The sequence below is a fragment of the Arachis ipaensis genome, chromosome B5, assembly GCF_059453495.1.
Source record: "Arachis ipaensis isolate K30076 ecotype BB chromosome B5, ASM5945349v1, whole genome shotgun sequence".
In the NCBI taxonomy this organism is placed as follows: Eukaryota; Viridiplantae; Streptophyta; class Magnoliopsida; order Fabales; family Fabaceae; genus Arachis; species Arachis ipaensis.
In genome coordinates this window covers 139546271-139563393 of record NC_142440.1, presented here as the reverse complement: position 1 = coordinate 139563393, position 17123 = coordinate 139546271, and the positions used below count along the sequence as shown (strand labels likewise).

The 17123-nt window shown below is 34.6% G+C and overlaps 2 protein-coding genes across 6 annotated transcripts; one reads left to right on the top strand and one right to left on the bottom strand.

Annotated features, from left to right (window-relative positions):
* Window positions 1-2295: 2295 nt before the first annotated feature.
* Window positions 2296-15251, top strand: LOC148565954 (uncharacterized). 5 transcript variants are annotated; one of them, XR_015883288.1, is made up of 5 exons: window positions 2296-4009; window positions 5047-5078; window positions 5182-5284; window positions 5391-5459; window positions 14679-15250. XR_015883288.1 is itself a non-coding variant. In XM_088486510.1 (3 exons), the coding sequence occupies exon 1, from the start codon at window positions 2345-2347 to the stop codon at window positions 3998-4000; it is 1656 nt and encodes a 551-aa protein (XP_088342636.1). In that variant the 5' UTR covers window positions 2296-2344; the 3' UTR covers window positions 4001-4009; window positions 5047-5078; window positions 5182-5836. The 5 variants fall into 5 exon arrangements, 1 of the variants encoding a protein (XP_088342636.1); XR_015883286.1 differs by having other exon boundaries at window positions 5182-5459; window positions 14679-15251; XR_015883285.1 differs by lacking the exon at window positions 14679-15250 and having other exon boundaries at window positions 5391-5836.
* Window positions 8831-11640, bottom strand: LOC148565955 (uncharacterized). Its single transcript, XM_088487315.1, has 4 exons — window positions 11403-11640; window positions 10165-11343; window positions 9263-9735; window positions 8831-9172 (listed from the first exon to the last, which is right to left on the bottom strand). Exons 1-4 carry the CDS (start codon window positions 11638-11640, stop codon window positions 8831-8833), a joined length of 2232 nt encoding a protein of 743 aa, XP_088343441.1.
* Window positions 15252-17123: the final 1872 nt, after the last annotated feature.

The following is a 17123-nucleotide window of genomic DNA, read 5'->3' as shown; positions in this document are numbered from 1 at the left end:
CATTTTAGTATATCAAATTAGTAATATCAAATATAAATTATAAATTATATATAGAGTGGGAAGGGTAGAGAGAAATAGAGAAGGAGAGAGAGGTAGATAAAAATATGGGGGAAGGGAATTTATTAATTTTGGAGGAAAGATTTCATCTTAATTTTAATGAGAGAGTATCATGTGATATTTTGGTTGTTAAATTAGTAATATAATATAGTTATATTTTAATTTCAATATTTCAATTTTAATTACAATTAGAGAATATAATATTATATATTTTTGTTGTTAAATTTATAATTAGTTATTGATAATCATATATAAAAGAGATAGAGTGGGTATACAAATAAGAGAAATAGAGTGGTTGAAGGAATGAGAGAGATAGAGAAAGAGAGAGAAGAAGGAGGAGAGAACTCTTTAATTTTGGAAGAAAAATTTTGATTTCAATTATAATAAGAATGACATGTGGCATATTTTGATTGTAAAATTAGTAATATATAGTGGCTAATAGATATAATAAATACTTTTTAACTATTGTTAATAATTTTAGTCGCTTTACATGGATTATTTATCAGACTCAGATTTGGTCTTCTGCAAATTTTTTATGATATGTCCAAAACTTCAAATACTATCTATTAATGTTTAGAAATACATCATATTGTTCAATGAATTTACATTAAAAAAATAATTGAAATTAACAAACCTAAAGAGAGTCATTGTTTCTTAGTGACAAATTATTATTTAGCGTCCCTAATTTTAATCATAATAACTAATAGCTATGGGTGTAATATTTTACTCGGTGATAATTTTTTATTTATTTTATTGAATTTTTTTTAATAATAAGTTGATTTGTCAATATTGTTTGATAAATTTTTAAATATAAATAAATAATTATCAAGAAACATAAACAAAAATTAACTCTAATTAATTGTTAGAACATGAATATTGTCTAAGTATAAATTTTTTAGTATATTCTTTCCTAGCATAATATTAAATATTTTTGGTCTTCCACTTTACTCGAAAACATATATAGTAGAATTGGACAAAATTTTACAAACAGATGTATATTAGGTGTATCAACAAAATGATGGCAAGTGTGATGCTGAATTCTGTTAGGAAGATAATAAAAAATTTTGATAATGTGTATAATAAGTTTTAAATTTGGTCCAATACAAAAAAAAAAAAAAGAAATCAAACAACCATTTGTAATTGTATATACTTAAATTAAATCAAACAAAAATTGAATCAAACAAAATAATCATCTAATTTTTGAGATTAACTACGTTTGCATGTACAAAAACGGGAGCATACTAAATTAATTGCTTGCATAATTATTGTTGTGCTATCCTACGTTGATCTTGGACCTATACCTATATAGGGGAGGCAACATCGTTGAAGGCTGCGGCCATGGCGGTCTTGGACTGCGCGATGGATGCAACGTGTGCAAAGGGAGTGTCTTCATTTACAATTTTACGAAGCGTGTTGGATGTATGAAAACAACACACTCGTGTGTCCCCTATACGTCGCAAATGACGACGTTGAGAGAGAGAAATTGCCGGCGCGGGGAAGGACTGCACGACTAGCGCGATGCAGGACTACAGAAACGACGCAAATTGCGCGATAGTGTTGCTAGGCATTCGTGGTGCGCACGTTGGCGTGAGGTATAGGCGACAGGGACTGCTGTCTGTGGCGACGCAGTACTGGTGAGAGAGGAAAAGACTGGACGAGAAGACAGTCACATCCAAGGTAGAAAAAATTGAGATTTTACGTGAAATCGAAAAAGTAAATAAAAAACGTAAAACGTAAAATCTTAACAAGATTTAAATCGTAAAATCGTCAGACTTAGTACAAATTTCGTAAAATCGATAAACTCATTTAAAATCGTAATATCGGAAGATTTTAAGAGTTAAATCGAGATTCTAGCTACCATGACTCACATCAGATAGGGGAGAAGGAAGTTGTTTTTAGGATTTACGTAACTGTTGCAAATCCTTATTTATTTTTTATTTGATTTTAATTTCAATTTTATCCATATTATACACATTGTACATTAAATTCATTAACTTTCTATACTTTCTCGTCCTAAAATTATCGATAGATACTATACTTTTAGAAGAATAACATATCCCTTTGTTATTATTATTAATATATTTAATTATTTTATTAATATTTATAATTTTATCAAATTTTCAATTAAATCTTTATAATTTAAAATTTTGTAATGCAATCTATATATTAGATTAAAACTTTCAATTAGATCCCGTTTTTTTTTTTTTTTTCTCTTAGAAAATACTATTTCCGCAGAGTTAGCAAACTCCTTCAAACTTAGACAACAGCGAAAGTGCAAATCTCTAAAATGTTGTCATCCTCAACCTCAAGAATCACTTTCATTTTTAGGTATTCTCTTCTCCAAATCCCTAATTTTGTTTCCTTCCCTTCCTCTTCATCTTCATTCTCATCCCTTCACTCTCATTCTACTCGCCAAGTTGATGAAGCTGTTGATTCCTTCACTCGCATGCTCTCTATGCGTCGCCCTCCATCAGTAATCCAATTTAACAAGATTTTGGGGTCTCTTGCCAAGACCAACCATTTCCCCACTTCCATTTCCCTTTTTCGGCAATTGCAATCCAGAGGAATCGCTCCCGACTTATTTACTTTGAGCATCGTAATTAATTGTTGTTGCGGCGTGGGTCGTATGATGCTTGCTTTCTCTGTATTGGCCAAGATTTTCAGAATGGATTATCAACCTGATACGGTAACATTGAATACACTCGTTAAAGGCCTCTTTCTCTGTGGTAGTGTTGAAAAAGCGGTCCGCTTTCATGACAGAGTGCTGGCTCATGGATTTCAGTTTAATCAAGTCACTTATGGGACCTTGATCAATGGGCTCTGTAAGACCGGACACACGTCAGCTGCTATTCAAGTGTTGAGAAAGATCCCACGGTATGGCATTGCTCCTGATGTCTTCATGTACAGCGCAATTATTGATAGCCTCTGCAAGGATACACTTGTAAGTCAGGCTTTTCATTTATTCTCTGAAATGCTTGCTAAGGGAATTTCTCCTAATGTTATCACATACAGTTCTCTCATTTTTGGATTGTGTCTTGTGGGTCAATATAAGGAAGCCATTGATTTGTTAAGTGATATGGTGCTTAAAAACATTACTCCAAATGTTTATACCTATAGTATTTTGATCGATGGGCTATGCAAGGAAGGAAAGATCAAAGATGCTAAGAGTGTATTGGCTGTAATGGCAAAACATGGTGTGAAACCAGATGTAGTTACTTATACCAGCTTAATGGATGGATATTGTTTGGTTAATCAGGTAAATAAGGCAAAATATATATTCAACACAATGGCCCAAATTAGAGTGTCACCCAATGTTCAAAGTTACAGTATCATGATTAATGGCTTGTGCAAAAGTAAAAGGATTGATGAAGCCTTGAATCTCTTTGAAGAAATGCATCGTAAGTACTTGGTTCCAAACACGGTAACTTACAACACTCTTATTGATGGCTTGAGCAAATCAAAGAGAATCTCTTGTGCTTTGGAGCTTCTTGTCAAGATGCACGAAAGAGGTCCACCTGCTGATGTAGTCACTTACAATTCCTTGTTGGATGGGATGTTCAATATCAAACAAGTTGACAAGGCACTTATGTTATTCAAGCAAATGAAAGAGAGTGGCATTGATCCAGATATGTTCACGTATGGTATACTTATTGATGGCCTATGCAAAGGTGGAAGACTTATAGATGCAAAAGAGATTTTTCAAGATCTTTCCGTGAAAGGCTATCGTCCAAATGTGAGGACATACAATATTATGATCAATGGGCTCTGCAAAGAGGGCTTGTTTGAAGAAGCATTGGCACTCTTGTCAAAAATGGAAGGCAATGGTTGCTTACCAGATGCTGTGACTTTTGAAACTGTTATCCGTGCTTTGTTTGAAAAAGATGAGAATGACATGGCGGAGAAACTTCTTCGGGAAATGGTTGCTAGAGGCTTATTGAATTGATAAAAGAAGGTAAGATACGTCAACTCAAATTGAAATTACATCTCATTGTTGCTGAATATGTATCATAGTTTTGTAAATTCTGTGTCCGTTGGGTCAGAGGACTTTGGCAATGCCATAACATTAATTAATTTTGCACTTTCGATTTGCAATTGCTATCATCCTTTTTAATTCCACTACTTTATTGATTCTTTAGATGATATTCCTAGTTATAACTTACAGATTTAGTGTTTAAGATCTCTTTATAGCAATAGAGTGTCCTTTTCTGTTATTCTATGAGATCATATATATATCATGCTACAATCTAAGCAAAACTAAAAAGATTGAACATTTTGTGTTGTTGTTTGTTCTCTGCTATTTTGCCGTGCAACTTATTTTTCCTTATCTTTCTAGGTACCGTATATAAATCAAACTAATTCCTATGACTGTTTTATCATATAAGCAACCATGAACTATTGTTTATTGGATTGGATCCTCCAGGAATTGTCGTAAAAGGAAATTTAAGTACCTATTAAGGATTTATTCTTAAGCTATATGGTTTTCCATTTCCATCTTAAAATTAAACCCACCTTCCAAAATGCATGTCCCCTCTTTTCATCATCCTGAGCAACATCGAGTTAAGGTTAATATGGTTCAGTTGTCTCAAAATTTTTGGCCATTTACTTAATTATTGCTACTCAGTTGTAATGCTTGGAAATCCCTCCTGCTGAAAATATGTACATTTTGAAGTACTTTTCCAGAGGATGTTTTTCTCTTAATTCTTAGATAAATTACCTCATTATTTCTTGTCTAATATTCTGTGTAGACATTATTCCATTGTCTCTGACTCTCTGATTATTAGCATTTTAAAAAAACTCTTACTGGCTTGGAGTTTCATTATGTGTTGTTGTGACGGAGGTGTTAAAAGTGGAACAATACAGAACTCTTTGAAACTGAATTTGATTTTATTTGGTGAATTTCTTTGCATTTATTTATTATTTTGATTAATGTTGTTCTGGAAGGATTACTTTTAATGACTCTGAAGTCTGAACTTTATATTTGCTATGCAGAGGAAGATACTGTTGAGATGGCCCACGATACTGTAAGATTCTGTTTTCTTTTATTGCGTTGTAGTTTCATTAAGCAAATTATTGCCATAATCAGTGAAACTCAGTTGATGTGACATATATCTCTTGAATCTACAGGCCCGAGGAATAAACCATTTGCACAACTGCACTCCAGTGATTGTACACCATGATTTGAAGTCACTAACTAAATTTTCTTGTTGATAAAAATTGGGTTGTGAAGGTGTCAACTAATTGTCATGATTGAATTTTCTTGATAGCATGCTGATAGCTACCTGTAGATATGGTTTAATTGTTTTTTTTCACCCTTTCTTTTTTCTTTCGAATAGGTATGTGATTTTGGCTTATCAAGAATGAAGCACAGTAAATTCCTTTCTTCCAGATCAACTGCAGGAACAGTAAGCTGTCATAATCCTCATTTCTAAGCTCAAATACTGTGTCATACCCTCTGCCTTCTGAATTATTCATTCTTTCATGTTCTTGTTCTATATTTTGCTGCATATTTTTTATGTTCGTTGTGCTTTATATTCTTCTGAAGATATACAAACATACACAAATGGAGGCATTTGCTATTATCAACAAAAAATTTGGGAAACCAGGAGCTTTTTGCCGTTTAAAAATTCATTATGTTTGGCATGTTATATTAATCCTTTTGTGATGATGAATACCTAAATAGGCTAACACAAGTGGTAATTATTTGATTTGTTTAAAGATAATGTTCTAGGTTTGATCCTTAAAACTAAATGTATGGCGTATGCTAATGTTTTGTGGCAAATTTCTCAAAAGGGTTCTAGCCAAGAAGTTAAAACCAAAAGCAATGACAGAACAAACTATTTAGAAAGATAGTTGCATAAAAAAAAATTGTGTTTATTTTAATTTTTTTCTTTCTTGATATTTTTTCTGTTATAGAAGCACATACAAATGCACCAAAGTATTAGAAGTTAGAAAGCATAATTTTTCAATCGACATTTTTATCCATAATTATACCTCATTTGTGAATTGAAAAAGGAGAGGTAGAAAAGCAGATGAAATGAAAGAAAGTTAGATGATATATTCAACCAGGCTAGAAATGAAGCTTTTCTCCTCCTTGTATGCACATTTGGAATTTGGAAATATTAAGCTACTAGTTATATAGAATGCACCACAATATAATTTTCATAGGCAAGATACTTAACATTGTAAAATGATCATTCACTCTAAGAATGGTGGGAATAAACTAAACCTGCCAAAGGGAATGTAGAGAGCTCCAAACTGAATTAACTTGTACCTTAAACATAGAAATGACCAGAATTTGCATAATAAATACACAAGGATATGACCATAGTAATAAATGGAGAAGTAGCACTTTAACATTGTTGGAATGCTTTTTATCTTCAAAATCAGAATTTAAAATACCTAGACAACCGACTTTTCTATCATAGCAGAATGTCAAATGACACAAGTACTTACATGCTCATCATTCCAATGCACATTTTAATGCTTCACCTTAGCAGTTCTCAATCTCTTCAGAGTTCAGACTTCCTTCATGTATTGCTGAAATTCAAATGGAATATCGAAATTAGGCTTGCAAAGAAAATAGCTAGTTTCATATTAGCTAAACCATAGTAAGCACATGGCGACCTAAAATTATAAACTAGAAATAAAAAATTTATTTTATCTAATGAGTGTCAACTAGTTGCATGTTTTAATCAACAAACAAAGAATTTATTAAAGTACCATTCGTTAATGAAATGTTCGAGCAGTAAGGTATCAATTGTTAAACTAGATGTGAAGTTTAACAACTCAATACAATTTTCAAAGCAGAGCTAGTAAGCTTGACAATCCAGCAGAATTCACAAGCATGATAGATTTTCTGTGGCTAAAAAGATTCCTGATGCAATTAACTTGAATGACATTGTGACTAGCTACCAACTACCAAGCATTGACTTGCATTTTCAACATTTCAGCTATGGAGAACAGTTAATGAACCAAACTTAAGCTGCTATTTGCTTCCGCATAAACACATCAATACCTGGTAAAGGGAGAAACACCATTTTGTCATTAAGTACATCTAAATAATTATTTCCCAAATCAAGTTATTATAACTTACTTCTTTTTCAACAAAAATGGTAAAACTGAATTTCAGAGAGGTAAAAGAGAAATTATACCAAACTGAAGAAAAATTAGAAACCACCTCTTCTGATTATGTTTATTTGGTTTTGAAAATTAAAATACTAATCGCAATTAATCGTATTAATATAATAAAATGAGTACATTTATTTTTGTTAAGTTAAATTAAATCGTTAATTTAAATTATATCTATTAAAATTTTTGGATAATCAAACTAGACACATAAATACTATGAAACAAAAGCAAAGATTATGATATTAAATTATCTCTATTTCATAACCCTTTTTAACTAACAAAATCTTATAAACCCCAAGAAAGTAGGGATGAAGATATATATTTCACTTTTTTTTTTATTTGGGTTTGAAAATTAAAATTTGTTCTCTAGTTTAAATTATTTCTACAGTCTTTAAATTTTTTATTATGCAAACCAAATATTATCTTTCTGTTAATGAAATCTTATGAAGCACATACATTTTGCTGAGTTACAGTGTTCGCGTGTCTGCCGTGTCCAACTGTATTTTAATATAATAAAAAAAAATTTTGGACACGTTTGGACACACTTAAATATCATCATGTGTTGACGTGTCCAACTTTATTCTTAACATGTATGCTTGAAATAAATTTAGAAATAGTATATATTATTATTAAATATTAACTAAAACAAAAAATATTTTAAATACTTTATATAATTAAAATAAGACATTAAAAATAATTAAAAAATTAATTTATGTTTTAATATCAATAAAATATCAAAATATCATTACGATTTATCTAAAAAATATTTTATATTTTATATTTTATATATGTGTGTGTGTCCCGTGTCGTGTCTCGTATCCGTGTCAAATCTAATCATTGAATTTTAAAAAAATAACAATAATACCTAGGTACCTTCATTTTAAAAATTATCTTCCTATATATTATCCTAATATATAGCAAAGCTTTATTTAAACTTCGTTTTATAGATATTTATAAGATCATAAACAATATTAAAAACACAAAAGATAAATTTTATATAATTTTCAGTGATACAACTAATTAATATAAATAGTACAAGCTAAGGTAAGAGCCCAAAGAATTAGCCTGCATGTCACGGCCTTAGATACACTCCAACGCTACCGTGCTGGCACTCGGACTTACTCAACCTCTTGAGCTAAGACCAAGTCAGCCTAACCCTCAATACTTAGCAAGAAAGCTAAGAACACAAGAGAACACAAGAGAAAGGAAGATTGGTGGAAAGAACACTTTATTGCTCAAGTGTTTGTTACAAATGATTCACACATGACTCACACTAACTCTCACCTCCTATTTATAGCCATCCACCTCCTCAATGGATGGTTAGAATTAAATCTAATCAACGGTCTAGATTAATCATCTAGAACCTTCTTTACAAATATCTATCCTACCACTACTTTCTAAATACTTCTAGATTATTCCATACTTCTCTTCTCATTTCTATATACATCCACACTCTTCTAGAATATTCTATGATCTTTTAGAGTCTTCTAGAACCATCTAGAGCATTCTCAAACACTCCATAAAATTATACAAACAATGTTAAATCTAACCTTCTAAAATTTACCGTGACATTCTCCCCCACCTAATGCGCAAACGTCCTTGTTGCGTTCTGTTCATGATAGCGCTCTAGGTGTTCTTGGAATTGTCACATATCTTCATGAGCTTCCCAACTAGCTTCAGTTATCGGGAGCCCTTTCCACTTGATCAAGTATTGGATACTTGGTGGTACACCTCTTTGTCGCATGATGCGATTAGCTAAGATCTCTTCGATTTCTTTATCAAAGGATCTAATCACCACAAGCGGAGCACGACTTGAGTTACCTCTACTCGGTTCATCTTGGTCTTCATGATATGGTTTAAGCATACTCACATGGAAGACCGGGTGGATCTTCATAGAGGGAGGGAGTTGCACTTTGTAAGCAACCTCCCCAACATGTCCAATGATCTCAAATGGCCATTCGTATTTGCGGATTAAACCCTTATGAACCTTGTGAAAGGCTTTGAATTGTTGTGGAAGAAGTTTAATCATTACCTTATCTCGCACTTGATAGCTTGCATGCCTCCTCTTCTTATCTGCCCATTTCTTCATCCTCTTTGCAGCTTTGTCGAGGTAAGAACGAGTAATATCTGCTTGTTCTTCCCATGACTTAATCATATGATAAGCTCCAGGGCTCTTCCCTGAGTAAGAGGAAGAAAGAGAGTGAGGTGTAAGCGGCTGTTGTCCAGTCACAATTTCGAATGGGCTCTTCCATGTAGACTCACTACTTTGCAGATTGTATGAGAACTGAGCAATGTCTAGGAGTTTTGTCCAATCCTTCTGATTAGCGCTTACAAAATGCCTCAAGTAACACTCAAGTAAGGCATTCACTCTCTCAATCTGCCCATCGGTTTGAGGATGGAGGCTTGTTGAGAAATGAAGATCTGACCCAAGGAGTTTGAACAGTTCTGTCCATAGTCGTCCTGTGAAGCGTGGATCTCGATCACTAATGATACTCTTAGGCAATCCCCAGTACTTCACCACATTCTTGAAGAATAGTCGTGCTGCTTCCTCTGCAGTGCAGTCAGTAGGGGCAGGTATAAAGGTAGCATACTTCGAAAATCGATCCACTACAACAAGAATAGATCCAAACTCCTCGGACTTCGGTAAGGCAGAGATGAAATCTAGAGAGACACTTTTCCACGGTCGCTCTGATGGAGGCAGAGGTTCCAACAACCCGCTTGGTGTCTTGTTTTTAATTTTATCTTGTTGGCACACAAGACAAATCTTCACATAGCTCTCCACTTCATCTCTCATTTGAGGCCAATAATAAGAAGATTCAATGAGTGTCAAGGTCCTTCGCTGACCTTGGTGACCAGCCCACTTGGTGTCGTGGCATTCTCTCACTAATTTTCTTTTTAGATTTTTCCATTTAGGGACGTATAGTCTTCTCCCTTTAGTGTAGAAAAGGTCGTTTTTTAACCAAAATATTTTGGTCTTACCTTCTCTAGCCAACTCCACCAACTTCTTGGCTAATAGCTCGTGATGCAACCCTTCCCTGATGGCATGCACAATATCTCCTTCAACCATAGAAATGGCCGCCATCCTGTATGGTGCTGAGACAGGCGGTTTCACTCCTAACTCCCATTTAATGTTGTTGTCCAGCTTCCTTCTAGGTGGTAGCGGCTTTGGCAATTCGGGAGGCATCATATCCTTATTTTCTTCAAGGACTTCCTTAATTTTAGGGGGAACAACTTCTCCTTCGGACGTTGACTCCTCTTGTAGTAGAGCCAAAGACATCATCTTCCCCTTCTTGAAACCTTTCTTGAGTTGCATGGTCGAGAGTATCGGGATTCCTCCAACTTTTGAGATTGTTGGGACCATGCATGGAGACCCTTTCTCCATGACACATACTATGTTGTAGTATGGCATAGGTATTATATTTGCCTTCCTTTGCAAATCGAGCCCGATGACTATTTTAAAATTGTCCATGGGTGCTACTAAGAAATTCACAAGGCCCTTCCAAGAACCAAGAGTAATCTCAACCCCTTTTGCTACTCCCTTAAGGGGTTCACCCTTGGTATTCACGGGTTTGAACCAGCTATTCTTTTCGGTGATCTTCAACCCAAGCCTCTTTGCTTCATCAGGCGTGATGAAGTTGTGTGTAGCACCAGTGTCGATCATAGCCATGACGGGTTTTTCATTGATAAAGGCCTTGACATACATCAAGCCTTTCTTTTCTGCGGTGCTTGCCTCTTTGCCCTTCACAGCATTCATGAGTTGGATAGATCCAACACACTCATTTACTTGAGTTTGGGCCTCTCGTTCCTCGGCGATAGATGCCAGAGTCCCTAGCTTGGGACAGTCCTTCATTTGGTGTGGTCCCTTGCACACGAAGCATCCTCCTTTGGGCATGAAAGCCTTCTTCTTTTCCTCGTACTCTTTCTTTGAAGAGTATTTTCCTTCCTTCTTGGTTGAGAAACTTTTCCCCTTGTCTCCCCCACCTTTAGTAGAACTAGGTTTGGATGAAGACTTGGGTTTAGAGTCTCCCCTATGATACTCAATGAGTGATTCGGCCACCACGATGGCCTCATCGATATCCTTAACATTCCTTTTTTGTAGTTCTTGCTTTGCCCAAGGTTGGAGTCCATCAATGAAGAAGAACAATGCATCCTCTGATGCTAAGTTGGGATTTGAAGCATGAGAGTAGTGAACTCCTTTACGTAGTCGCTAATCGTACTCTTGTGCTTCAACTCCCTCAACTTCTTCCTTGCTTCATAGACCACATTCTCAGGGAAGAATTGTCTTTTCAACTCCCTTTTGAAATCTCCCCATGTGGCTATATTGCAAGTACCCTTTTCCATATCTACGCACTTTCTCCTCCACCACAAAGTAGCATTATCAGAAAGGTAGAGAGCTGCAGTGCGTACCTTTATTGCTTCTTTGACCACCCCTTGGCCTTCGAAGTACCTCTTCATTTGCCATAGAAAGTTCTCCACCTCGCGAGCGTCCCTTACGCCCTTGAACTCTTTTGGCTTGTGGAGATCAATCTTTGTTGTCTCCCTTATAATGGTTGGTCGAGATTTTGCCTCCTCGAATCAGACTCGAACTTCCTTAAATAGCTTTAAGAAATTCTCAAGCTTCTCTTCGATTTGGAGCATGCTTTCTTTGAAAGCATCTAGTTCTCCTAACACGTGAGTCTCGAGGGTCTCCTTATCATGTTCTATCCTTTGGAAACGCTCATCCATAGAGGATAGAACATTCTCCAACACAGAAACTCTCTCTTCTAAGAAGTTAGAGTCCTTACCTCTAGGCTCACTTGAAGAATGAACCTTCTTGCCTCCCCATTGAGAGGGAATAGCATTCCTTCCCCTTTGAGACTCAACATGCTCCATGGTGATACTAGAAGCCATACCCACAAGCGACTTGTGCTCCCTCTCGAACCTTGCTCTGATGCCAAATTTGTCACGGTCTTGGACACACTCCAACGCTACCGTGCTGGCACTCAGACTTACTCAACCTCTTGAGCTAAGACCAAGTCAGCCTAACCCTCAATACTTAGCAAGAAAGCTAAGAACACAAGAGAACATAAGAGAAAGGAAGCTTGGTGGAAAGAACACTTTATTGCTCAAGTGTTTGTTACAAATGATTCACACATGACTCACACTAACTCTCACCTCCTATTTATAGCCATCCACCTCCTCAATGGATGGTTAGGATTAAATCTAATCAACGGTCCAGATTAATCATCTAGAACCTTCTTTACAAATATCTATCCTACCACTACTTTCTAAATACTTCTAGATTGTTCCATACTACTCTTCTCACTTCTATATACATCCATACTCTTCTAGAATATTCTATGATCTTCTAGAGTCTTCTAGAACCATCTAGAGCATTCTCAAATACTCCATAAAATTATACAAACACTGTTAAATCTAACCTTCTAAAATTTACCGTGACATGCAGGTATTCAAAATTTTGTATATTGATAAATAATATTATTTGATCATTATATGTAACATTTGATGTTGATACAGGAGTAAGAAAAATCAATCAAAGATGAATAGCTTACAATGGAAGAAACTGAAAGTCTTGGAAGCAGGTTCTCATGGCACTGTTTATCTTGCAATTGTTGTTGATACACAAATACAGTATCAGAGCTTCATTGCTGTGAAGAGTTCCATTCCCAGGTTGGCATTCTTGGATGACTTGATCCACAAGAAACTTTTTCCAAAGACCGAAGTGAGTGTCTATGCACGCATGATTGTTAAAGAGCTTTTGCATATTCATCACAAAGGAGAAGGAAGTGTTGATGAATAATGAATTTGTTCCTTAACATTTATAGTTTGTAAGATTTAATAAACTATGTTAATAACAGTAGTTTTTTTTTTGCTATTTGTGCTTCGGATGTTATCAGTTCCTTTTTTTGTTTCAATTTTTTTTTTCTTTCTTCCTTTTATAATCCTGCTTTCAGTATATGATCAAATAAATAATTGATTGGAAACTAGAATACCTAAATAGGCTAACACAAGTGGTAGTTATTTGACTTGTTTAAAGATAATGTCCTAGGTTTGATCCTTAAGAACTAAATGTATGGTGTATGCAATGTTTTGTGGCTAATTTCTTATTTACCGAAAGATAAATTGAGAAATGTTGATTTTTATTTTTTTAACTAAAATTGTTGACCATTTAATATTTAAATACCGTTTGGATATACTGAAAATATCTCATATGAATCAAAGATACATTTCTTTACCATTAAGATTTGGTGCAATGCAAATTGAGTAAGTTCAACACTTGATTCATTACTTCAGTTTACATGAGTGTTACTTGTATTTCAGAGAGAACAAGATGCAAAATCTTTATACTGAACATAGAACTGCATTCCAACAGAATTGATGCATGCCTCGTTCATCTCCTCATACAAGTTACCAAATAGAATAGACCCTAATTATCATGTCTCTGTTTAGCATTGCTACCTTGATTAAGGCCTAATCCTAACTGGTTTTAGCAGCATGACAAAAACATGCCCTGGATTATTATCACTAGTGATGTTGTCTTGACTAGAATTCTCAGCAACATCATCAATTGGTAAAACTTGTGTAAAAATTTGTGTCCATGCAAGGATGTGAATTGAGAGGAAGGGTTTGGACTCATTAATGAAATTGTATTTCCAACATGTCTTTCTTCTTCTTTTCCTTCTATAACATATTCTCCTTCTAAATTCTAACCATTGAAAAGTTATATACAGTTACCTATTAAAATACAAGAATGATTTTCTTTCTGTAATGACTACTGTCTCCCTAAAATGCACACATTGCCCTTTGCTGATGTATGGGGACCAGCCCCTGTGACTTTTAGATCAAGTTTTAAATATTATGTTAGCTTTGTGGATGCCTTCAATCGCTATACATGTCTATATTCGTTACATTCTAAAAAAGAACAAGTTTTCCAAGTTATTGTTCAAGACAAGACTTTCCTTGAAAAAACAAACTGGTTTAACTACTCTTAAAGCTTTGCAAACTGACAATGCAAAGAAGTTTCTCTCCAACGCTTTTAAGACTTTTTTACAGGAACATGGCATTATGCACAGACTCTCTTGTCCCTATACTCTCCAACAACTCCTTGGACGAAAGCATCGAAATATAGGCTTCTAGCTTCAGCCAAGTTACCCCAACACTATTGGGAGGATGCCTTTTTGACAGTAGCATTCCTTATTAATCGTCTTCCCACAAAAGTCCCTGCTATGAGATCACCTTATGAATTACTGCATCATAAAAAGCTTGATTATAGCATGCTTCTTGTTTTTGGATGTGCCTGCTTCCCTTATACATGCCTTTACAATATGCATAAATTAGATTTTCCTTCTCAGCAATGCATATTTTAAGTGCTTAAGTGCTAATGGCAAGATATATATTGCTAGAAATTTTGTTTTTAATGAAGCATGCTTTCCTTATAGTGAAATGTTCCATTCTAAAAACCATCTTCTAATTCTTCCTTGCATTATGAACAGGTTTCTTGTGACAGAGCAAACTCACTCCTCTATATTCCTTTTTCAGAAACAACTCACTCTTCCAATTCCTCTCCTCTTACAACTACTCACACACCTTCTCAGGAACAAAACTCACAAAATTTCTCTACTTCAGCTACTAATAATACTTCTGCTAATTTCATTCCAATCTCAGGTATTGAGATTCAACTCCCTCCACCAGAATCATCATCTTCTGCATCAAATTTTATCACTACCAATCAACATCCTATGGTAACAAGATCTAAAGTTAGGATTCACAAGCCTAAGGCTCTTCTTTCTGTCTCTCCTGAATTGGATTTGGTTCAAAATGTTCCAAGCACAACTAAACAAGCTTTAACTTGTCATCATTGGATTCAAGCAATGAAGAAAGAGTATGAAGCTGCTCTTCGAAACAATACCTGGACAATCACTCAACCTCCACCAAACTCAACTGTCATTGGCTGCTGATGGGTCTATGCCATTAAGAGAGCTCCAGATAATTCTATTCTGAAGTATAAGGCCGGATTACTGGCCAAGGGCTGTCATCAACAGCATGGTGTGGACTTCGATGAAATCTTCAATCCAGTGACTTAAATATAATGTCTTTCTAAATGGTGGCTTAAATGAAAATGTGTTTATGATTCAACCACTAGTTTTTGAGACAGCAAATTCATCTCTTGTCTGTAAGTTGAATAGGGTCACCAAGCTGAGAATAACCCTTTCAAAGTTTGGTTTTTCCCCTACTCGTGTTTACCCTTCTTTGTTTACCAGATTTACTAACTTTTTTACTATTTTTCTTTTAGCCTATGTAGATGACATAGTCATTACTGGCAGCTAGGGATGGCAAAACGGGTCGAGGCTGATCCGCTAAACCGACTAAAAAAGGCGGGTCGAGCTATGATTTAGAATCCGCCAAACCCGCACCGCCAAATTGACGGGTTTTGGCGGGGCGGGACGGGCCAGTCCGCCGGGCCGAAAATTTTTATTTTTCTTTTTTTTTATTAAATAAAAAAGTGATTACTATTATAAAATTAATAATTATAGAATTTTTAAACACTTTTTTTTCATTTTTTGTTTTTATTCTTCTTTTAGTTATTAACTTTATTTATTTTATTTTATAATTTCGTATATATGCTCAAATTATGTGACTTATTTTTTAAAATAAAGATGATTCTATTGACAAATATTATTTTGAACAATTTTATTGAAGTTAAAAATTAAAAAAAATAAAAAATTATATTATAATTTGACTATTTTTTATTTGTATTTGATTTTTTAATTATTATTTTTTAGTTAATTTTAATGAATTTTATTTAAAAAAAAAGAAGCGGGCTAGCCCGCCAATCCGCCATAAAGCGGGGTGGGCTAGTATTTTAAACCCATTTTAGTTGGCGGGGCGGGTTGGGGCGGGCAGGCCCGCTTTGGGTGGCAGCAATGCACAGGAAGTTAATTCTTTAATTTCAAGTCTTGGTTCATTATTTTCTTTGAAAGATTTAGGCACATTGCATTATTTTCTTGGACTGGAAATACACAAGTTATCTGATTCAGAACTTCATGTATCTTAACAAAAATATGTTAAAGATCTTTTGAATAAAGCTGGCATGTTGCATTCCAAACCAATGCTGACACTTATGATCTCTAGACTTAAATTGACTACTGCAGGATCAGATTTGTTTGAAGATGCAACTCTATATAGTACTATAGTTGGACGACTTCAATATGCAACCTTAACACATCTTGAAATTGCCTTTGCTGTAAATCGTGTGAGCCAATTTATGCACAAACCTCTTCAATAAGAGTAAGCATTTTGAGGTGGACCTTCATTTGTAAGAGACAAGGTCAACAAAAAGCAGTTATTTATAGTTCATGTTCCTCCACCTCTCAAGTTGCTGATATTCTTACTTTACAAGCTTTGATCATTTTTGAAGCAAACTCAGACTTCAATCCTGAGAGCCTTGAGTTTGAGGGGGGTTGTTAAGGATACAGCATCTTCAAAAGAGAAAACAGAATCAAGAGACTGTCTTGGAAGTTAGTTCTTGATTTTTATTGAACCCTGCTGCACTACCTGTAACTATATATAGATGTGCAGCCTCTTGTATAATATAATGAAGTGATATACACAATTCTTCATGATCAATTCAATTCAAGTCATAGTTCATTTGTTCTCTGATATTTTCTACAACTCTTCTCTGCTCATTCTTTCTTGTTCATTCAGTTTTTTGTTACCTAAGTAAATTCAAACAAAAAGTACTGATAATATCCATAAGCCAAAATGAGATATACTTGCAAATTTATTATATAATGAAATTATAAAACAGCACAATAATAATTATCCAAAAAAGTTATTTACAACCCATAAACTTTAATTACAAACCAAATATCTCATTGCAAACTCCTATATACTATGTATAATTGAATATCATCCACTGGTAGAAATTAAAGTAGCAA

Excerpts from the sequence above, each read along its gene's own strand:
- LOC148565954 (XM_088486510.1), top strand. The coding sequence starts at position 2,345 with ATGTTGTCATCCTCAACCTCAAGAATCACTTTCATTTTTAGGTATTCT.
- LOC148565955 (XM_088487315.1), bottom strand. The coding sequence starts at position 11,640 with ATGAAGAGGTACTTCGAAGGCCAAGGGGTGGTCAAAGAAGCAATAAAG. Across the intron at positions 11,344-11,402 it reads GAGGGAGTTGAAGCACAAGA|CATCAGAGGATGCATTGTTC; the intron begins GTACGATTAGCG and ends ATCCCAACTTAG. Across the intron at positions 9,736-10,164 it reads GGTGGAGTTGGCTAGAGAAG|AGGAAGCAGCACGACTATTC; the intron begins GTAAGACCAAAA and ends ACTGCACTGCAG.